The sequence below is a fragment of the Barbus barbus genome (genome assembly GCF_936440315.1).
Source record: "Barbus barbus genome assembly, chromosome: 15".
NCBI classification, from domain to species: Eukaryota; Metazoa; Chordata; class Actinopteri; order Cypriniformes; family Cyprinidae; genus Barbus; species Barbus barbus.
Genome location: NC_136743.1, coordinates 21,349,472 through 21,373,303, shown reverse-complemented (window position 1 = coordinate 21,373,303; position 23,832 = coordinate 21,349,472). Strand labels below are relative to the sequence as shown.

At 36.9% G+C, this 23,832-nt stretch overlaps 2 protein-coding genes across 3 annotated transcripts; both read right to left on the bottom strand.

Annotated features, from left to right (window-relative positions):
* Positions 1-30: 30 nt before the first annotated feature.
* Positions 31-23,516, bottom strand: LOC306881923 (5'-3' exoribonuclease 1-like). 2 transcript variants are annotated; one of them, XM_079436287.1, is made up of 42 exons: positions 23,307-23,516; positions 21,970-22,202; positions 21,552-21,649; positions 21,200-21,309; positions 21,015-21,125; positions 20,814-20,899; positions 20,651-20,738; positions 20,371-20,539; positions 20,232-20,299; positions 19,547-19,681; positions 18,309-18,378; positions 17,947-18,049; positions 17,751-17,840; positions 17,084-17,240; positions 16,878-16,997; positions 16,618-16,787; positions 15,687-15,804; positions 15,481-15,576; positions 14,663-14,763; positions 14,410-14,541; positions 13,879-14,041; positions 13,647-13,760; positions 13,468-13,566; positions 13,193-13,308; positions 11,962-12,108; positions 11,778-11,867; positions 11,479-11,614; positions 11,337-11,393; positions 11,124-11,256; positions 10,970-11,039; positions 10,287-10,482; positions 8,871-8,966; positions 8,699-8,791; positions 8,215-8,304; positions 7,929-8,006; positions 5,328-5,444; positions 5,082-5,223; positions 4,784-4,947; positions 4,135-4,248; positions 3,859-3,958; positions 3,607-3,764; positions 31-2,300 (listed from the first exon to the last, which is right to left on the bottom strand). In XM_079436287.1, the coding sequence occupies exons 1-42, from the start codon at positions 23,379-23,381 to the stop codon at positions 2,028-2,030; spliced, it is 5,076 nt and encodes a 1,691-aa protein (XP_079292413.1). In that variant the 5' UTR covers positions 23,382-23,516; the 3' UTR covers positions 31-2,027. The 2 variants fall into 2 exon arrangements, with proteins under 2 accessions (XP_079292413.1, XP_079292414.1); XM_079436288.1 differs by having other exon boundaries at positions 8,871-8,963.
* LOC306881925 (RNA-binding protein 4.1-like) lies at positions 6,405-7,606 on the bottom strand. The gene has a single exon (XM_079436291.1). It carries the CDS (start codon positions 7,564-7,566, stop codon positions 6,535-6,537), a length of 1,032 nt encoding a protein of 343 aa, XP_079292417.1. The 5' UTR covers positions 7,567-7,606; the 3' UTR covers positions 6,405-6,534.
* Positions 23,517-23,832: the final 316 nt, after the last annotated feature.

Below are 23,832 nucleotides of genomic sequence, written 5' to 3'. Positions count from 1 at the left end.
CCATTAATTCCAACAGCAATAAAAAAAAAAAAAAAAAAAATTATAGGACTTTTATTTATAGAATACCAGTTATAGGACATTACAGAAGAGGAAAAATATTGACAGATTAAGGCGATCAGAAGAGAGAAAAATATCAAATTTAGCATCACTTCCTTAAACACCGAGTACAGACAGAAGTGGTCACTAGGTTTTTGTAATTTAATGCTAAAATAATATTACTCAAAATGTTATAGTGTTTGTTTTAAAAATGAAAATACAAAACAAAAATTAAACTTATGGTATAAAATAACTGGGGGAATAAATAGCAGTCTGTGAATAGGGTCCATATAAACTGGGATCCAATACACAAGAAGCTCAAGTTCATTCTTTTCCAGGAATTACAGCACCTGTTTAGAGAAAACATTTCATGAACATTTTTGAATGGTTCTTATTTACACTCTGGCATATTTGTGTATTACTTAATCTTAATAGAACTAGGCCTATTGAATTATTAGCAGTTATGAGCCATGTCAGGAATTTCAGAAAGTTTGTCTTTCGAAGTCTATGATTAACATTACTGGAAGAGACTTTTACATGTGGATACAGAGCAATCATGTTTCAAACATGACTTTAGAAGCTCCAGTGTTTTTGCCAACAAGCTGCTCAGACAATCAATGCATTTCTTATAGCAGCTTGTTAACAGATTTTCTGGGTTGGCTTTGAAATCGAGGTCATAACTGAACAGCTTTATAAGCCAGGCCACTAGAGGCCAATATTTGCTTGTGTTGGATTTTTAAGGAAATAAAACATTTCAACATGTAAAAGAGTTTCAAAAGAGTTCAAAATCACGCAAAAACACCACTGAGAAACCCTAATAATGATCACAAGATCAGTGGCATCATGATAGCAAAATGTTTATTATGATAACAAAATGTCTATTTACAGCACACATCCTGTTAGGAAGTGCACTCATTTTTTTTCAGAATGACAAAAATGTTTTTTGTCATTCTGGTTTTAAGTCATTAAATAAACAACTCAAATGGCATTAAAAAATAAAAGGGTTTAGTTGCAATCTTTTAAAACTTGGACAAAAGAGATCTGGCAGGATACAAATACGCAGAGAAGATGAAAACAAAAAGGGTGCCGGCATAGAAATATTAACAATTGTTATTTATCCATTTGTAAAATGGTGCATATAAAATCCATAGATCTAAATACACAAAATTCATTTTAAAACCACAGAACTTAAACATCTCCCCTGGAAATAAAGGTAGGCTAATACAAAAATAAAACCAATTTGAAAAGTTCACAATTCGAGCAACGTCTTATTAGAAAGGCATCTTATTATCATTTTTAAGTTTGCATCCCCTGCCCGACCATGTTTAGTCTTGTATGTATGTGTGTGTGTGTGTGTGTGTGTGTACACACACACACACACACACACACACGTACAATAAATCCACAGAGATTACATTTGCTTAAATCAGTGTGCTTCCTGGCTTGGTGAACATAATGAGCTGGTTTTAACACCTGCTTTAGGGCTATGAAATATTCCATAGAATGCTTCCAACAAATCTTTGAGCATAGAACTGGACTTAATTTGAACCTCTGAAACTCAATCGAGTACAGATGTTGTATTGTAGCAGCTTGTGCTACATTGTATCACTTCCTTGTGCATAACATCTTGTCTACAAAACTAATTATTGCACTTTGAATATTAAAATCCAGCATCACAAAATAACCAGTGAACATGATAAAAGCTTAAAGGTCTGATCTGGGTCAAAAAAAGGAAAGGAAAAGAAAGGAAAAAGCTGAGGTAAATGTAAAACCCATTTCATGATTCTATGATCATCTTGGTGCAGTAATCAATAAAAATGTTTTCCTCCACTACCTTCACTCAAAACATGCCAACTATAAGGAATACAAAACTAATTCGATGCCAGTGACAAATACATAGTCTCACCAAACGATCTAATCATGAAGACGGACAACTGCATCTTGTTTCTTGCAATGAAATGTCGAGAGATGGACAGTGTGAAAAAATGATTTCAGTCCGTCACTTTAGCAGCCTCGAAGTTGACTGCCAGTTTCCGGTGTTTCCGCTTAGAGGCCGAGCCGGGCGTGTGAGGATTGGCGTTCTGCCTGGGTGTCTTGGGTGTGGTGGGCTTATCTGCAGGCTCATGGCTGCTGATGGGTGGGGGGGTCTTGGGGTCAGAAGCAGCCAATCCACCGCTTGGGGTCTGACCAGCATAGGCAGAGCTTCCTGACACTTGCTTTGCCTCTTGGTTTTTAGTTCTGCCTGAAACTCGCTTCTTGGTCACCTAAAGACACAAAGGCATGTTATAGCTACAGTGATATTTCAGGATAAAGGGGTCAATGACAAATAAGTGAAATTGTATTTTGAAGAAAAAAAAAAAAAAAAAAAAAACCTTTCTGGGGAGTTCCACCACATGAATTTTTACAACCTGAACTAGCCTTGACTGTTCATAAACAGATCAAACTACCAAACATTTTAAAGGGATAGTTTGATGTTTATCTGCTTACCCCCAGGGCATCCAAGATATAAATGACTTTGTTTCTTCAGTAGAACAAACAGAGATTTTTACCATTGCAGTCTGTCAGTCCAGTAATGGCAGTCAATGGGACCCACGGCTTTGAGAGTAAAAAAAAAAAAAAAAAACATACATAGACAAAACCAAATTAAACCCTGCGGCTCGTGACGAGTTCCTCGGCTCAGGACAGTTGGACATTGCGGTGGATCAGAGGTAAAAAATTATATAAATACTGTTCAGTTTCTCACACAGACCGATTGTTTCGTGTCTTAAGACCTCAATGCATCAAAGGTTTGAGTTAAAAATCTTTGTTTGTGTTCTACTGAAGAAACAAAGTCCCCTCCATCTTGGATGCCCTGGGGGTAAAGCAGATAAACATCAAATTTTCATATTTGGGTGAACTATCCCTTTAAGAGACATTTTGACCTTGATGCACAGTCATGAGGGTCTTATAATTACCTGATATTCATGTTTTTTTCTTTGCATGTCGGTTGCATCACATGATTTAGCTGATTTTGTTCTTTAATATGAGAATTTGCTTAGTATCTTTACATTTATTTGTGGCTCAAAATCTATTTATCTGGAAAATTACTTAACCGCTCTGAAATGCTGAAAACACCGGATCATGAGCTGCATGTGTGTAAATGATCACAGTGCCACACTTCTGAAACACGCAGTGCAACTGACTTTTTTAAAAAGTTATATCTTTTTGGGCTTCTGTATTCTTTTAATCAGACAGGACAGTGGAGAGATGACAGGAAAGTATTAGGTAGACAGAGGGGAGAGGGATTGCCATAGGACCTCAAAACGGGAATCAAACTCGGGTCGCCATGAGCGCAGTTGTGCTGTATATGTGGGCGCACCAACCACAAGGCTATCGGCGCTGACATAAGCACTATATTCTTAATTATTAAAAATGCACATTACTGTGTGTATCAACTTGATGTCGTAAATCTGCAGCTAGCACCAGTGTATCGATACTATGGAAAAAGAGTACTGATATGGTTTCAAATATTCAGAATGTATATGTAAAAAAAAAAAAAATCTATATTTGACAATATTAAGTTGTTCTCACCTGGAGGGGAACAAATTGGTTGTGGGATCCGCTGGGTGCTGATGGCACAGGGGCCCGTGCTCCAGGGAAAGTTCCTCCATAGAACGGCTGGCCCTGGTGGGGAAACTGCATCCCCCAGTGAAGAGGTCTGTAGCCTTGTGGGGGCATCAGAAGACCACCTGTGTAAACAAAACATCAGATCATGTGCAAATGTAAAGAACATCTGCATAAGAAGAACAGGATTTAACAGAAAATAGACAATATGACTCAGACCTGCTGGCTGACCAAACATGGAGGGATGAGGCGCAATTGGCCTCATCTGCTGCACTCCGGGGAATATGGGAGGAGGCAGTGGGAACGAACCCAATGAGTTCTGCAGAAGTCAAGATGCTTTTATTCGGCAGTCAACAAGGTCTTAACATGTACTAAAATTATTGTAGACTATACTGTATTCCATTAAGGCACATCATTTATTATATAACGAGAAAAGTCGTTGAATTCATCATTGTTTTTTTTTAGTTAATACAAACTGATAATTTCTGCACTTACCAATCGCTGAAGGGCAAAGAGAGCAGCTTTCTCTTTAGCTTCAGTTTCAGATTGACACTGAGGACCGTGAATCAGCAGGCCATTAGACAACTTCACCTGACACACTGTGAGACTCTACAACAAGAAAAAGAGCAAATGAGATGGAAAGAGGAGGCAGAAAACATTAGGTCTCACTCACTGAACTACATACAAACTTGTGCTTGAAATCTACATATGAACTTTCAACATTCATTCATCAATAACTTTTGCACAAAAATGTATTCTAAATTTTAAACAAAAGTAGGGGGGGGGATTGTTTTATGTCAATTATGACAGTACATGGCTTGGGTATTGAGCTTTTTTTTTAATTCTTCCTCCAACTTTCTGGTCAGAGTCCTTGTAAAGATCTAACCAAATTAAAAAAAACATAAAACTCAAATTATGTTTTTCATCGATTTTTATATGGACTTATGAATGTTTTTTCTTTCTTAGACAGCACACTTTATCAAATTATCTACATTGCACATTATTCCAAATCTATATTTTGATTTAACTTCATTTGTTTAGTTTAGTTGTGGGCATTTCAGAAGTCCCTGTGCTTTACCGTCTACGGAAAACGACATTACTCCAGATTACACAGATCTAGGTGGAGTTTGTGAGATGGACCAACCTGTCTGTTGCGGAGGAATGCGAGCTCTGGAGGTCCCATCCCAAGCCCCATGCACACCCGCCCAAGTTCAGAGGCCATGCTGGGGAGGAGGAGTGGCTGGCCACCCAGAGGAGGAGGAGGAGCCGCTGCTGGCGCATCAGACTGAGGAGTATTTATCCGAGCGGCTGAGAGAACATTCACTTATTATTATTCACTGTGCATATCTCAGGTTTGAGAATTAATCATCTAACAATATAAATTTCCACAGCCTGAAATCTTAGAAGATTGATTCTAGTTCAGATTGGACACAATGCAGTACCTAGTTTTTTGCTGGAGCGTCTCTTGCTCTGCTGTTGGGCATTGGGGTTTGCTGAATCCTGGCCACCAGTGAAATCAGGGGCAGAGGAACTTGGTCCAGAGCTGTCAATCTTCAACATTTCTTTCAATACCAGAGTTCCCTTCTGCTCGAACGAAAAAAAATTACTTGAAACATTCAAAGATCATCTAAATAACCATACTTTTTCACTCTTTTGTGCTACAGATATGAGAACCATGGATTACACACCATGGCAAAGGACTGAGGGGAAAGAGGCTCTCCTGATTGGCTCTTGGGCTCTGTAGGTGGCTCAGGATCCTTTGAGATCTTCAGATTGGCTATAAGCTCCTCAAATTCTGTAGATGCCTGTAAATACATAAATACTATAAATGTATTATACTAATTATAAAAAAAAAAAAAACCCTAGCAATTTTTTTGGGCAACAAGTCATTCATATAATCATTTCCACATGACTCATGCATAATAGTGAAAGTGGAATGTGTGTTGTAGATTGGCACCTGTATATTAATCTACCTCTTGAGTAATCCGCATAGTCACGCAGTCGGTTTTATTTAGATATGAATTGAATGGGAAGCCAATAATGGATAGTGATTGCCCTGGCAGCTGTTTGTTAAGGTTTATTTGCAGCTTTTATCTTTCCAAAACACTGTTTGAAATTATGTTGATATGTTTTCAACCAAGTATAAAAGTTTTTTTTTTTTTTTTTTTTTTTTTTTTCCAAGTTCCAGTCTTTTTATTAAAACTTTCAAGTGTTCCTATGAAAGAAGATGATACAAAGTCCTTTAACTTCGATACTCTGCAATTAAAATCCACACTACAGCACAATTTCAATAAAGCCAGTAGACGGAAAGGTTTTATTACTGCGGAGATAGTATTCTTACTTGCATGCCGCACTTTAACAAATAGCTTGGAAAGGGGAAAAGAGAGAGAGAGAAAAAAAAGCTTTACACATGAATTTCTGGTTCAAAATCAAAGTTATGGAATTGCGCTTGTTACAGTAGTTTAATAACAAACGATAAGCTCATTCCAAATTTTAAAAAGTAAAAATGTACAATGAGATACATTGAAGTGTTCTTTGAAAGAAGAATTTTTATGTGTGTTCCTTTCAGTCTTTAACAAACCACCAAGTTAACCTAATTGACGTGCTCTGGCTTAGTGCCTCTCTCAGCTATCAAATGTTAAACAATAAAAACAAGGCAAAAAAAATTAAAATAAAGCAGAGTTGACAATTTAGCATGAGGACGATTTTTTGCGTGTAAAAGCGGTAGTTTTATAGAATGTGCAGTCCGCAACAGAACTCTTCCACTATGGTGCGCAGGCGAACGAAACGCGCTCTGGCAGACAAAGACGCATCGCGGCACGTGCACCTGGAGACAACGACGACGGTCTTGTTGAATAATTTACACCTTGGATTACAAAAGCGCAGTTGTGCACTTTAATACGAGTAGCGCGCAGGTGGTGGAGGCGGCGCCGCCCTGTCAGCATAGGGGTCTCTGGCCCGAGGCAAGTTGTACATCGGGGGCCGAGACATGGAGAGAGGGGAGAGACGAGATCGCTCGAATGAGTAACCATTCCCGGCGGGTGTCTGAGGGGCAGGAGGAGCACGTCTGATGGGACTGCGGTCTCGTGCGTAGTACGAGGATGGTGGGGGTGGAAGGGGGCGTCGCTCATAGGGGTCGAGGCCGTTGCCAGCCAATCGCTCTCTCATAATGCCAGATGAAGGGGGAGGAGGGGGAGGGGGGATGGCACCCGGACGCCGGTCCTCATATGAGGCGGCGCCGTAAGGGCGAGCGCGGTACTTCTCGTAATAGTCTACCACACTGCGTTCGCGCTCGTATGCCGGCGCTGCACGCTCTGGGTATGGGGGGCGTCTGGGGGGCATGGGTGGTGGTGGAGGAGGGGGACCAGGGGGGTACCCGAAGCGACCCCTAGGATAACCAGGGGGCTCAGGCCGGTCACCAGGGAAACGGGGTGGCCAGTATCCACTGTCTGGGGGGCTGTAGTCTTCCTCCTCACCTCTTGGGCGACTCTTTGAAATTTGCACATGAATTCGTTTACCTTGGAATTCAGCATTGTCCAACCCCTTGATGGCATCCATGGCCTCATCGGAATTGCTCATGTGTACGAAGGCAAAATTCTTAACAATTGCGCATTCAGAAACTGTGCCGTACTCTTCAAACAGCGCTCTGAGCTCTTCATCTACTCCTTTCTCCACATTGGCAACATGAAGCTTCACCGGGCCCTGGTTTTTGCCCCGACTCGCTTCAACGTTGATGGGCGTTCCATGCAGCTTGTATAAATGAAGGTTTCGGATAGCCTTTGTTGCACTTTTGCGATCATCCATGTGGACGAAGGCAAAGTTCTTGATAATGGCACACTCAGTGACTGTTCCATATTGAGTAAACAGAGACTTTATTTCTTCTGCTTCTGCCTGTGGAGGCAGGTTCCCAATGAAGATCTTCACCATCTTTGCTTACGTGTTATGCAAAGCCTGAAACACACGTCTGCTTCTCGCCACAATGAGGAAAAGGGTGGGTCATTCAATAATATCGTATAAAAGTTTCTTAAAGGGATAGATCACCCAAAAAAGAAAAAGAAAAATCTGTCATTTACTCATCCTTAAGTTATTCCAAACATATACAAGTTTCTTTTATCTGTTAAATCGGTCTTTTGTGTTTGGCATTGGACATTAATAACATTGGACCCCAATGGCAATCATCTTATTTTGTGTTTCACAGAAGAAAGAAAGACAGTCATACAGTTATGGAAGGACACGAGGAACAGTAAATTAGGACAATATTCATTCTTGGGTAAACCATCCCCACAAACCTTATTTGAAGGGCCTTGTACGAGAGCCATATTCACATCCTCATTTCTCTTCAGAAGTCTAATACTGCCACCTGACGCCTGCAAAATAAAAAATAAAAAAACTTAAGCATTTAGTATAACACATAAAAGAGAAAGCTAATGAAGAAAACCTGATATTAGAATATAAGCTACTGTATAAATGTGAAACGTATAAGGTCATCATATTGTATAACTATTGAGTGATCAAATGATATGGCTTGACAGCTGACTTATACATTGCAGTGCTGTATGAAATATGAAAACTTACAAGTTTGCTGGATGGGTCGGTGCCTTGGCTTTGTTTACTTTGGCCCTCCAGATGGTGCTGATGTGGCATCGGTCCACTGCTTTTACCAGCCTGTCAAAAATAACACCAGGTAAACGTCATATACCACATATGACAACCAGTACTATTTTAGTATGATTACTGCATACTCCTAGTAATTTACTATTTTGAATTAGTTTGTTTTTATATTTTAATTTAATTTTTGAAAAGCAATTTAGTTGTTTAGTCTTCTGTTAGCCTCGTCCTTAGTCCTTTTTTTATGTCCATTTAGTTTTTTGTTTTCAGTTTTATTGATTTTAGTTCTTCAACTTTAAACAAAGATGAGAAATTTTACATTTGAACCTAAATGAAAGAAAATAATCTTATCTCTTTCTATGTTCTAATTTATTTTTGTTAAAAAAACATTTTTAGTTTTAGTTAATGATAACACTGATCGCAAGCACACAGAGTAAGAGAGAATACTTACATTATTTTGCCAGTGAGCTGGTGGTTTCTGGGGCATTCCTGAACTCTGAAGAGACTGCCATACATTACTGAACTCTTTCTCATTACTAGAGCCCTAGAGGAACACAAAGAAAAGTGTTCCAATCATGATCAATCCCCAGAGCAGTAAGGCCTATACCTCACACAATTCATACCTTGTGTTGGTTTTTCTGGTTGACGGCTTTGTGAGGCGAGTTTCTGTTGCCCTGAGTGTCAGCCCTGAGATTAAAACTCTGTCGGCCATTCTGCTGCTGTCAATAGGAAATTCAACACCGTCAGATCTTCACATACTTCCCTTTACAATATTGAAGGGGAACCTGTTGGCACTTCACAGATTTCTACTTAATAATCACACCTTAATATTAAGACGTTTGAGTTGTGGTGCTCATGCAAATCTGGTTCATATCATTTCCTGAATCACCCTTATTTTAAAATAATACATTTAATTCTGGATCACATATTCACCAGCCAAATTCTACTTGATTTATTCCAGTAATCTTCCTGTTATTATATATTTAAGTCAAAGACAAAAAAGCATCAAAACAATCAAAGTTTAATACAGCTTTGAATGTTGTTGTTTGTTTTCCATACATTAATATATGGGTAGAAGGAAAAATGTAAAAAAAAAAAACACCATTGAAGATAAACCTCTCTCTTGCTATTTGTAACTAAGAATGAAGATACATGTTCCATTTTTTATCTACATTTTTACTATGTCACACCATGGGACACAGTCCAATTTTTTTGTCAACTACCCATATGTCTTGTTAAATTATATTTCTCAGAGCAAAAAATAAAGTCTTTAGTACATTTTTATCATGATTCACTAAAGACACCTAGGGTTGGGTACCGTTCACATTTGAATCGGTACCTGTAATTCGGTACCCAACAGTACCTTTTTTCAGTACTTTACTCTCTGTGTAACAACAAAACATTTATTTCAGTGAAAGAATAAGTCCAAAACTCTCAATTTCAACATTTTGAACAATAGGGCCCTACAAAAAAAAAAAGTCCTCTTTTTTTTCTTCCAGAAATTCTTGTGTATTTTATTTTTTCTGATAATCAAATGAAGGCATGAAACATTTATTTATTTTTAATCAAATGAAAACCTTTTATTTTTTGGCAAACAAACAGAGGTCTACTGTTAAAATTAATATATGGTAGAAAAATTGTGTGAATATTCCTTTAAAACTTTAAAAAAAGTTTGAATAATAATTGTATTTTTTTCTACAATTAAGTGGTTAATGTGGTTGTAATAATTATTTTTATCATTTAATTGCTTTATTTAAATTTGTCAGTATATGGAATGTTTTCAATTTAAATAAAAAAACCTAAAAGTAAATCTGCCGTTATGTCATTAAAAATCTATTCATATGAATCAACTGAAAAGTACAGAGTCCTAGACAAGTAAAATCATCACAGCCCTGTGCTAAAGTCCAAAATCTCTGCTTCAGAGATACTGGACTCTAGCACAAGGAGCATGAAGGAGGATCTTTATGACCTATTTGCTAGTGGGGTATCAGTAGAGTGATTGAGGGCCTGATTATGAGGGATGAATGTGCGCCCATTACCTGCGTAGGTATAAACGGTGAGCGTGGCGAGTGGTTAAGGCCGCCCAGCTGGCTCTTGTGTGAGAGATGTGATGAAGACGAGGGCTGGGGCTTGACGATAGCAGTAAGTTTGTGAGAGCCGTGCTCCTTTCTGCTGCCATGGCTCAGGTTGATTAAGGCACTGGGGGGCAGTCGATAGCCACGCCCAGGAGAGCACCTGTACACACAACAGATGCGTATAAAACACTGTCTAACACTCACACACATTACCGTTTAAAGTTTAGTGTTGGTAAAATTTGTAATGGTATTGAAAGAAGTCTCTTTTTTCATTTGATCAAAAATACAGTAAAAACTGTAATACTGTGCAATGTTATTTATAATATATTTTAAAATCGCATTTATTTCTGTGATGCCAAAGCTGAATTTTCAGCATCATTACTCCAGTCTTCACTGTCACATAATCCTTCAGAAATCATTCTAATATGCTGATTTGGTACTGAAGAAACATTTCTTATTATTATCAATGTAGAAAACAGTGTGCTGCTAAATAATTTTGTGGAAACAGTGATCCATTCTTTGATGAACAGAAAGCTCAAAGCAATGGCAAACTTTATAGTCACCTTTTAACTATTTAATGTATCCATACTGAATACAAATATTATTTCTAAATTTGTATCATCCACTGAGAGACATAACTTCAGTACCTGACAGTGAGTCCTCCGGCAAACTCTTCATCAAACAGCACTTCATACAGAACTTCAGCCTCACGTTCAGCTGATGGAACAGGAAAGACAAAGAATGAAGGACAAAACGAGATGCAGAAGGATGCCAGAGTTTGCAATGGGTTTACACTTTTACCTCCTTTGATACCAATGATGGTTCCGCGAAGGCCGAGAGGGACAGAGAAGCTTTCTCTCACATTGACAATACGGTCAAACAGATGATACTCTGCGTCAGGATCTGGAACAACACCGTGCTGCTGCTCCAAAGGCTGCATACACACATTTTTTTATTTTATATATAAAAAATAAAAGAAATACGTAGAATATATAAACACTGACAAATACATACCCTAAAAAGCAGGTGGGGCTTCACAGTGACCCTTACTTTCTTGTTCATCTTCTTTGCCTGTGACCCACACATGATCAACACATCATCCACAGAAAGACAGGAACAACTATTGTGATTGCTGAGGTTAATATGTGATAATCACCTTTGTTTTCTCCAGCTCCTCTTCAATCTTCTCCACAATACCAGCATCCAGGATCTGCAGATCACATGATGCTCGGGAGGAGGAACTGACTGGATGGTTTTTCAACCAGCCCTGGATTTCCTGGACCTTTTCAGCACTATTTAAAGCATCACAATGATAAACAGTCATTATCATAAAGTCTGGCATACTGAAAATGCATTGCATTCGGTACAATAATTAATTATCGGTAATAAAGTAGTATTACAAGAGGATTTGCATTATATGTACTAGTGCTTGTCTAAAACAGATTCAAAACACACCCATTCTCATCTTCTCCTGGCCAGATGTCATCTTCGTAAAAGACGTCATCGTGACTGTTTCGTGCTATATAGTCAAACACCTCTGAAAATCTGAGAGACAAGGACAAAAAAAAATTGTTCAATTATTTGCAGAACCACAGGTACAACCACAAGCACACACACAACCTCCAATACACATACACACCTCTCTAAGTATTCAGCTAAAAGTTCCTCTACAGCAGCAGAGTAGAGCCACTCTTTCTCTGTTCTCTTGGTGTAGCCAGGAACTTCCTCATTCTTCTTGTTGAACTTGAGATTAAGGCCTGCATTGACTTTCTGCTCTCCATGAGGACTGTACAGAGAGACATTTATTCAAAAGTCATTCATTTTTATGGAAATAAAAAGAAAATTGTTCATTAAATAATCAAAGTCAAATCCTGTGGATGGACAATTATTAATATGATAGCCTATACCATATATATATATATATATATATATATATATATATATATATATATATATATATATATATATATATATATATATATACACACACACACACACACATTTTTTTTATTATGACTGATAATTGACCTATATTGTCTGGTAAAAAACAAAAAAAACTAACTAAAAGCAATTTAAATTCTGCAAGTGAATTTAGGCATCAAACATTATAAATGTGCAAGATGAAGAAAGGATATTCATTTTGAGATAACTTTAAATGGGGGTCTGATAATGGAAAAGGTAAACTAAATGTAGAAAAGGGAAGTGACAATTAAATATCCAAACTCAACCGATACCAGTATATTACAAAAAACCTCTAATATCAGCCGATAATTTAAGATCCTGACATATTATGTATTCCTATGGAATTTATCACAACTTTAGATGGATAACTAATTTTAAAAGTTCTTACATAAAACTGTTGTGGAGAAAAATAGATTAAATGTGACCCTGGACCACAAAACCAGTCATAAGGGTATTTTTTTTATTTTTACTTATACATCACCTGAAAGCTGAATAAATAAGTCATGGTTTGTTAGGATAGGACAATATTTGGCCGAGAAAAAAATTTAATATTGAGAAAATCGCCTTTAAATTTGACCAAATTAAGTTTTTAGCAACGCATATTACAAACCCAAAATTAAGTTTTAATATATTTACGGTATGAATTTTACAAAATATCTTCATGGAACATGATCTTTACTTAATATCCTAAAGATTTTTGGCATAAAAGGAAAAATCATTTTGACCCATGCAATGCATCGTTGGCTTTGCTACAAATATACCTGTGTGACTTAAGACTGGTTTTGTAGCCCAGTGTCACAAATGCAAACCTTGGATCTATAATTGTTTAAAAGGTCTGCTTTTGAAAGGCAATGTATTGACAGTACATTAAAAAACGAATCAAAGTATGCATTGTTTTATTCACTGACTTTTTCTTGGATCCTCTTCCGATGAGGATGGTACCGGAGAACCTTGAGACGAGGTAGCTGGTGATACCAAGGCGGGAGGCGAGCACATACCCAGGACTGTACTTCACAGAGTATTTCTGAACAAAAACAAAAGACTATTGGTAAAATCTGAAAACAAATCAGACCAAGGCCAAATGTACAGTGTGAAAACAATTATAAGTAAAATAAACTGAAGAAAAACATAGAATAGTGCAAAGTATACTGGGCAAAGACTTCTTGACAGACTCAAAACTTACATGCTGGTTCTGTATTAAGGCATCAAGTTGAGGTTCACACGGTACGGAGAAGACCACTCGAACCCGTCCCTCACTGATGACATCACTAGAATCTTGCACCTAACCAAACAGAAAAAATCCTACATAACTGGCATTTAACAACTCCAGCTGGTCTGAAGAGCACAAAAACCAGTACATACATCTCCCATCGCACCGTAATATGGGTTTCCAACCATAAAGACAACGGTTCCTGGGTGAAACAGCTCCTCCAGTGTTTTGAAGCGTGCCAATGATGAATCAAAGGCTTTGATATCCTGAAGTGAAAAAAACGGCATACTTAAAACATCCAAACAACTTTTACATTTTTCCCCCCCAAGAAGCAGGATCTTGGTTAGATTTCCTGTTTACTTTTGGGGTGGTGCAAATATTTACCTTTACAATGGTCTGGTAGGGATAGGGCAGGACCTGTTTGGCAAACTGCTTTTCCAAATGGACCTTTGCGTTCTGACCAACAACATACTTCCTGCCTATCAGCAGCTGGGCGTATACCACCACATCCGTCTCATTGATCACAATGCCTTTGCGCTTGCTGAAGCTGAAAAGCAGATAAAGTCATATTTTACATATGGACGCTCAAACAAACATACACACTTAACATGACAGAATTCAAAAATATGCAAAGTTTTCTACAACTCTGAACATGCATGGCTAAGATTAAGGATTGCTTTAAAAAAATTAGTTCATACTGTAAAGATACCAGAGACTATAGGCATGAAGTATGGTCTAAATTGCAGCTGAACAAAAAGCACAACGACCATTAATACACCATAATGAAAAAAACTCATTCAAATACAGCCACACTGAATAAAACCTCACTCATGCAAGTCACGTATCAGCCAGATAAAAACATTGCAGCTTACAATTAGACAAGTGCCAATAGCATGAATAAAAAGGGCAGCATACTGCTCTGAAAGGCCTTGCACGTCTTTGACCCAATCCTTCTGCTCTTTATCAGTCAGATGATTGACTTTAGTAGGCGGTAGAGTGTTACCCAGATACAACACCTGTGATCCTGATGGTTCATCTAAAGAAAACCTGCAGAAGAGGAGTGAGACACTATTAACAGTCGAAAAGAGAGAGTCTGAGTGAGCTACATGACTATATGACAGCAACTCATTTAGAAATGTCAACAGATAATACAAACAAACAAACTTACTTTGTTTCTCCATCTGAAACAGCTACAACTCGAGCTTCCATCAAATGGGGCCAGTTCACAAACAAAGACTTTCCAAGAACCAGCGCTGAGACATCTTCCACCTGCAATGCAGAGAAACACACATATTACCACATTACTATAAAACATCATACATTGAAAAGAGGTTTTCAGCAGGTTTTAAGAAGGATCTTTTCATTTTAAATTGAATAAATTGGGAATAAATAGAAGAAAATTGAATAAATTGTAGGAAACATTATGTCTATGTAAGTATGGTCCCTGCTCCCAACCAATAGAAAACTGAAAACAACTTTTACTGCAAAAAAGCCACACTGGCTTTCCAATGTTTTAATATTCTCAAAATCAAGATACATTTACTTGAGAAGCAAGATGAAGCGATATCTGACAATGGGATCAGACAAATCAACTTAATTCAGAGGGAAAACAAGTGTTCATACGCCATTTACACGTTTGCTCTTGTTTTAAGCATAAACTCACTTAATTGTGTTCAGTTTTTCAGAAAACGAGACTTTATTATGTTCAATTTGCTTATGAATTAAATGTTTCTTGATTTAAGGATGTTTAGTTATTTGCAGTGGAAAGCAAAAATACAGAGGAAGACTTCCTTTTTTTTTGCAAAATGGCAATTAATGCCATGATTTTATGAATTAACAAATTCCCTTTTAGGCCTTAATTTGTGGAAGAGTGATTTAGGACTTTTCTTTTTAAGAAACCCTGCAAAATGTATATTAGTGTCTGAGATGGTCCTAAAAAAGTCTACAAGTCAAGCAGCCATTAGTGTGAGGGGACAATCTGCCCACCTGTTCCATTTCCTTGCTGGCTAAAATCTCCAGTATCATGTTCTCCCCTCTGCTGCTTTGTTGAAACACCATCACTCCACTTTTCTTCTTATAAAACTGCGAGAAAGACACAGCAGGAAAATCAGCATTAATCCTGTGATGATCAGATACTGATCCCCATTGTTAGGATAATAAGTGATAATCTGCAGGGATTGTGGATTGTTTACTTTATGACGGATGTGCTGTAAAGTGGGGAAGCCACAGAAATAAAGAGCTCCTCTGTCAATCATTTGCGCTACGTGATCCATTGAAACACGCCAGGCATCCAACGGGATCGGTGTTTGCCTAAACACAAACACGGTGGATGTTATTTACAAAAGTGTGATAACATATTAAAATGAAAACATTACAAATGATAAATATCAACAAAATTATAAATAATAAAAGGGTTTGTTAATTGTAAAGTGAAAAAGTGGAAATATAAATACAAAACTTTGACACTATATCAACATTTTTATTAATGAACATAATCAATTAATATTAAATCATTGAAATTAATAATGTGAATATCAAATAATTCATTTATCTGGTAATTATAAAGTGACAAATGTAAAACTAAATACAGAAATGTGACACCATATCAAAATGAAGGCAAGAAATGATTAAGATACTGTTGTTATTATTATTATTATTATTATTATTAATAATAATAATAATAATAAATAAAAATAGTGATATTAATTTGAATTTATCCGTTAATTATAAAGTGCCAAGTGTAAAGGTAAATACAGAAATGTGACACCATATTAAATTGAAGAAAATATATTATTTTTATTAATATTAAATCAAAAGAAATAATTAGTAATAATATTAATAAGAATGTCTTAATTATAAAGTGCCAAGTGTAAAGGTAAATACAGAAATGTGACACCATATTAAAATGAAGGTACAACAATAAAACAAATAATAACTAGAAATTATAATAATTACATTTATCTGTAACTATAAAATGAAAAGTGTTAATGTAAATGCAAAAGTATGACACTATATTAAAATGAGCGCATGATTTATTATCGTTATCATCAGGTTTGAGCATGTTAACATGTGAGCGGGTGAAATATACTGTGGCATGCAGATTCAACAACAGATAGGACATACCTGACATGGCAGTGGACGATGTTGGGGAAGAGCTGGGGGAGGGGGGAGTTGTAGACATAATCCAGTTCTTTATCGAAGCAGTAGACGGCACACTCGGTATGTCTGTTCCTGGCCTTCTCTGATGGAGCCAGTTTATGACTGTAGGTCTCCATAGCAGCTAACAAGCATGTCTGAATGCAAACGCATATCATATCATGAAACTGCACTTCCATCACAGCTGTTATGGTGAGATACACAGTGAATGCATTTATTTAAAGCACCTCGTCGATAAACGGGATGAGCACCACAGCTTCCCACTCCTGCTGCTTGCCGTTCAGGTCCGTTTTGAAGTCTTGAGGGTAATACTCAACAATGGGTGAGCCCGGTGACGTCATCAGATGCTGTGAAGCACAGCGAGTCAATAAATGAGGGACAGTTTCTAAGGAACACTGACATGATGGGGACTCAATGTGTGTGTGTGGGGCACCTGGTAACACTGTGGAAGAAGGTCTTTGCTGGCTGAAGGCAGGACGCCCAAGAGCTGCTCGAACGGCATGAAGGGTTTGGCCAGATCAAATGTCAACGTGAGACTAGACACGTTTCTCACATCAGAAAGGAAGGGGGCATAGTGATACGGATAATACCTGTGGTGATTTGAGAGGAGAGCAAGATGCTTTGAAACCAACATTACATCAAAACCAACCCAATTTACTGTCTTGTTCCTGGTACATTTAAGTAGGACTACATGATTAATCGCAATAAAGCATTTATTAATATTAATGTGCTTTTAGGAACGCAAATAAGGCCAATCATCTTCCCATACTTGAAATAATAAGCGACAAAAGCAGCAGCTTTAAGAGCGGTTTCCTGTCATAACAAACGTTAGAAATTATTATAAATATTAGCATTGTAATTTTACTGTTGTAATGTAAAATAACATTATACTGTTCCTAAAAAATACTTTACTGTGAAATATAAAAACTACTAAAAAAATTATATATATTTTAATATTTTATTTAATAAAAGCAATTATTATTAATAATAATAAACAAACACAGCAAACCTGGATTTTGCTATTTTTAAACAAAACAAAACATTATTTTCCAAATCATGCATCCCTATTTTTAAGCATAATTCACTCTCTCTCAGCTTACCAGCTCCAAGACTGAACTCCATGGTAGTAGTAATGTAAGATCCACTGGATCCCCTCCACGTAACATTTAGCCTGATTGGCCAAAAACTCACTGCAAGATGAAACCGAGAAAATTAGTCTTCACAAAACTATTCATTGTCAGATGCAGACAAAACATGCTTCTATCCTTTCCAAAATTAAAATGAATAGAGACTTACTCTGAGACGACTTCAACGCCCATCTTGGTCATGTAGTAGGTGCGCTTATACTGTCTAAACTCTGTTTCAAACATGTCATCATCCTCACCGTCTTCCTCTGCGCCTAGTGCATTGTGAAAAATAGTAAGCTTTATTTAGAATGCTTTAAAATGTGCGTTATTGTCAGGCTGCACTTCATTTTACAGTGTGTGCACTTTTGTATTACTCGGACTTGATAAGGTTAGGTGTAGGGTTAGGTTCAAGGTTGGTACCCAGTCATTAGAGTAAGTACATAGTACATGCACAGGATTCTAAAATAAAGTGCTAGCCAATGTCTAGAACAATGATCAACATTAATGGACTTGGGGTTTGGGTTTATGTACCTTTTCCTGGAGTGCTGTGAGAGTCCCTAACTCCATCAAGAGCGGCAAGACACAGAGAGTCGTCTGAAGACTGAAAAAATAAAAGGATCATTTTAAAAAATTGCTTATCTTTGTTTTGCATGAATCTTTCTTTCTTGTGTGAAATGTACATAAATATATAATTCCAGAGTTTTAACATTGATCTTTACCATACTATGAGTTCTTGGTGATCATAAGCAAAAAAATTAAAAAGGCCAAACTATAAAAATCACAGTAAAAGTTGTTCATCAGTGAATAATGAGTCCGTTCGTCACATAACAATATAAAGCCTAAAATATAGCACATTAGTTGTATGAACTGCATTTATTGTGCTTTTTATGTACCGTTTTTGTATGAAAAAAGCCAGATTTTTAAAGCGATACATCTAATATTTTTTTTTTTTTTTTTAAACACAAACTAAAGTTTTCATTAAGGCAAAAACAAAGTTTGGGTAATTGGGTTATTAAACTCTCTATGCTGTTAAGGGTGTTGTGTTCACCCAGGTCAAAGTAAAGTTCTTTAGCACCGAGTTGTTGTTTCAAACCTGTGTGAGTTTGTTTCTTCTGTTAAGCACAAAAGAAACCAAAGAGTTGACGGTAGCATTGACTTGCAAATCAATGGTTACAGTCATCTGTTTGGTTACCAACATTCTTTAAAATATCTTATTTCGTGCTCAGCAGAAAAAAATAATTCATACAGGTTTGGAACAAAATAATGGTGAGCAAATTAATTTTAATTGTTGGGTGAGCTATCCCTTTAAACGACACTGTTTTAAGTCAATGATTACGGCTGGGGGGTTTTTTTCAGTTGCTGTAAATTTTGTGTATCACTAGTTCTTACAACTTTATTAAAAAATGATAAATAATTAAAAAAAATTTTTTTATTTATTTTAAATGCTTATCATAGACCAGCTAAAAAAAAAAAAACTCCACAACACAGCCAGCATTACTATTGCTCATTCATCAAAGCCCTATTCATGAAGAGACAAAAGGGGCGAAAGCAGGAACAGTGGCACATTCATTTAGAAAGCAGGAACCTGGTAACTAAAACTGAACCGGACTCACATGAGACAATGGCGGCAGCACATGGTTACTTCTCACACCCCTTCTTTGAAACAAGTACAGGCTGCTCATTGTTTGTGATGATTGTAAATGCATATAGGATATATGCATGTGTACTTTGGTATATCATCCGTCTGCCTGCATACTGCTAATATTCACCTTACTCTTCTTCATGTCTTTGGCACCAGCCTCCTCGGCTGCAAGCCCAGCTGCTTCGTTCAGGTATTTGTTCCCCACCTTACTCTCAAACCACTTCAGATCTACAAACACCTCGCTGAAGTGCTCCCGGTCAAACTGAAAACAGAGAAGAGAGTGATGGCATGGACTAAGAGCAGAATGGGGTGGATTTACCTTCCTCTTGTAGTATATAATGAACGGGGAATCATAGTTTTCATAAATCTGGATTTCTGTTCTGGATTTAATGTTATTGTCTGTATTTGGCATATCAGAGGTGGCTGAGGATCTACCCCATGTCAGGAATGCAGTAACAATGTTTTAATCATTTATCCCAGATCCAAAGAATAAATATGCATTTGTTTTGTAATTAATTAATTTGATCATTATACAATAAAAATGAATCTAAAGTTCTATTTTTCAGTTTGACTTTTGTTCTTTATCCATTTTTTTTTAGCTGTTCTGATGTTTTAACATTTAAACTAACTTAATTTAAACCGTTTTCTTTTTTAAATCTATTATAATAATGATTTTGTTCATAATACACTTTATTCAACATTCTTTAATGAATTGAAGCTTTACTGTCACTTTTGATGAAATTAATGCATCTCTGCTGAATAAAAATATTAATTTCTTTAAATAAAAAAATTAAAAAATTCCAAACACTCACATCTGACAACTTCTCAAGGTACTTCTCAAAGTGGGCAAGGTTGAGATGACCGTTTTCATTCAGGTAGCCTGATGGAGACAACAGTAATCAGCACTTTATCAGCATTATATTACAATAACATGCGGGTGGACTGACTCACCCCCCAGACTGGGCAGCACGCTGATGTAAGTTCGATAGAGCAGTGGCAGTGCATCGTGATTGATGTGCAGGTGAGGAAGATGAGGGATGAAGTCATTCCCCACCAGGAAACCCATCAGAACCCAGTCGTCTATGATCCGCTCCAGGTCGTACTCAAACGAGATCTTACTCTAATGGGAATAGATGAATTTATGAGCAGACTACAGGTCAGTATATTGTTTATAATAACTTTGTCAAGATTTGTGCTTATCACGCCAAATGAGAGAGACATATATTCTCACCCTGAGCCCTGAAAACTCATAATCAATGTATTCCCTCATAAGAGAGAGATGAAGCAGGTGAAAGGTCGTCTCCTCAGGAGCTGTTATCCTACAGACCAGAAATATACATAATAAAGGAACACAATTTTTTAACTTGGCGCAATGAAAATAATGCCACACTTACCTCTTTTGTGACTTTTTACCTCCAAAACGAACCTCCTCTCTGAGGAGAGAAAAATGAGGCTCATGGCTGGTCAAGCCAAGCATTATCTAAAAAAAAAAAAAAAAAAAAAAAGAGAGAGAAAGGAGGAGAAAGCATGCTTAAAATAAATACAAAAATAACTGGACTATGACCAAAATTTCAGTTTCACATAACTGTACTCACCAGGTCGGCATCCAGACCATAAAGGCAGTGTCTTATGTTTGGGTTATGACCCGGTTTGGTGGTCTCAGAACGGATGAACTCCATGATCTTGTGCTCTCCTTCACCAGGGGTCTGGGAAGAAACAGGAATCAGAAGAACTTCACAGAAACGCACACCACACAAAGCTCTGAAGTCACGTAACTCACCTCATGACCAGACAAATACACATTCACTCCCTGCCATGCTTTGTCTGTGGACAGTTTATTGTGAACAAAATATTTAAGCTGTTCCTGTAGCCTAGCCATGAAATCAGTTCCTACAGAGGTCAAGTCAGAGAAACAGATTACTCAAAACATTATACGTCAGAATTTAGCAGAAACAAAGCCCATAAAAAACACCAGACAGCCAGTAACAACCATCCTATCCATGATTTAAAACCCATTGAAAATTTTGCTTCTTAATTTTAAAGTTCATCTTTATCCTGCTATAAAATGATAGAAAATGAATGATATACAACATCACTAGGACAAAATAAGAGCAATCAAGGAGCACACAAACCAGGGGTGATGCAGTTAGAGTCAAATCTGGCCTCTGTGGGCAAAACTTCACCCTTCTCCAAGGCCTTCTTGATTTTCTCCTCAGCTTCTTTTGCTGACCTTTAAAACACAAAGGGCATTAAAAAAAAAAAGTTATTTCAGAGTTTCAAAAATTAATTTTCTGATACAATGTTTTGGGATTGGTAAGATTTGTAAACTTTTAAACGGCAATGTATGTTGTGTTTATTTGCCCTAACACAGTTATTTGTACACTTATATCAATCTATAAAAAAGCAGTGCACAAAGAACTGTTATAGTAAAAGTCAAGAAATAACTTTTTAATACATGATCTGTCATAAGACATCAAATAAAAACCCTTAACACTTTTATATTTCAGTCTAAATTCTATGTTTATGTTATGTTGAGGTCTTCTGCTATACCTGAATCTTCTTCCACGCTGCTGGTTCATCTTGGCCCTGGGTGCAACACCATCCACAGCCATGAAGAACACTCTCCTGGGCTTAATAATGCGAAAGAGCACCTCCAGGTAGTGAAAAATATCTGCAAATATCTTCTCTTCAGAAATACGGAAGTGTACATCCTCATCATTGGGGTGGGAACACTGGTGGATGATCCCATTCATATCTAAATATAGGTTGTCAAACTCTGGGATCTGGGATGAGAGAGAGAACACAAGTTGGCTGGAGTAAACTTGACCAAATATGACTAATGTCTCTGAAGAAAAAATAAATCTCAGGGGTAGTGTTCTGTTAAGACAGACAAACAAACAAAAACTGTGGATTATAATACAAATAAGCAACTTTAAAATAACAATATGAAAACAGGTACTCAATGCAACTATTATATGGAACATTATATGATTAAATGAAAAACCTAAAAGCTCTTCTAACTAAGTGAACTAAATCAGTTATGTTGAAGTTATAAAATTACAAAGACTAAAACTGAAATAAATCAAATCTATATAAATACTAATAAAAATGACTAAAGCACATAACAAAATAACTAAAACTTAAAATAAAAAGAAAAATATACAAATAATTTAATTAATTCATGTTTAACACCAGCAGCAAGGCACCTTCATGTGTCATACAAAAAAAAAAAAGCTAAATAAAACATTTAAGATCCGTTATGGCAAATACATCAGATAAACGTATATCTTATTAAAAACGTTGTTTATTTATATTTAAAACGGTTCAGTCCAGAAAAAATAAATATTTAACACTCATTGGAGTCTATCAAGGAAGGCATGATGGTGATTCTTCACCTTTCAATAAATTACCAAATGTAAATATTGTGACTTTAACGTTAAACGGCAATTAAAATAAAACACTCTCTCTCAAAATCTAGTGGGCTGCCAAGCTAGGGTGCAAATGTGTGCTTTATTAGGGGCGTTCCGAGTAATGATCAGAAATGTTGCTGATTGAACTTGAATCACCTGCTAAAGCTACTGTTTGAGCTTGTGCTTCGTTACAGTTGGCTGCATATTTATGATTGGTAGCTCGTTCAAAATCGCCTACGATGTCTAGGTACGTTAGACAGCTTATTAGATTTGGAGACAGAGTCATTATAATGTACAGTATAGAAATAATGTCGGTAAAACATAAAGATAAAATCCCCCTCTATACATAACATATTCATGGAGGAGGGACAGTAAAACTAAGGTTTTTGTGTCTGTTAGGTGTAAGAATTGAGCTTCTGATCACAGAGCTGTAAATGATCTCTATGCGGCCTGTTATATTTAGCCAAACTAGCTCACCTGATGCTCTTTGACAACTTCACTCAGACACGGATACCGCTCCGATATCCATCGATAAAATTTAGGCACTCCCATCTTCTCGTGTAAGTCTTCAAATAACAACAATGAAGAGAAAACTTAATCAGAAGCCAATGTGAGCAGAATTTCATAGCCTGGTGTTGCTAGTCGGTTTAGTTTCTGTATGAGCTGTTACTGTCCAGCCAATAAAATGTCCGTGTGGAAACATCTTCTAATATCGTTCCGATACTTATAAAACACTAGAAACATCATATTAATATTAGATAAACGTCATGGAACTAGCAAGTTATGTAAGTGAAAATGCACACGTATTTTCAAATTATGTATTTTTTTTGTTATAACTATTAGAAAATATCCCAGAGGTTGACGACCAGCACACTCTTCTACCACAAGGGATGTGATGTAATGTGAGAAAAAAGGGGCAATTTGACACGACAACATTCCCTCTCTCTTGGCCAAGGTTAAGAGTAGTTCACCAGAGCATTCTGTACATGTAACTTATCCTCTA

Bases quoted from the DNA above. Each gene is read 5' to 3' on its own strand.
- LOC306881925 (XM_079436291.1), bottom strand. From the start codon at position 7,566: ATGGTGAAGATCTTCATTGGGAACCTGCCTCCACAGGCAGAAGCAGAA.
- LOC306881923 (XM_079436287.1), bottom strand. From the start codon at position 23,381: ATGGGAGTGCCTAAATTTTATCGATGGATATCGGAGCGGTATCCGTGT. The intron at 20,739-20,813 runs GTAAGTGTGGCA...TCTGGTCTGTAG, and splicing joins GGTAAAAAGTCACAAAAGAG to GATAACAGCTCCTGAGGAGA. The intron at 8,305-8,698 runs GTAAGTATTCTC...TATTTTTGACAG, and splicing joins CAGCTCACTGGCAAAATAAT to GCTGGTAAAAGCAGTGGACC.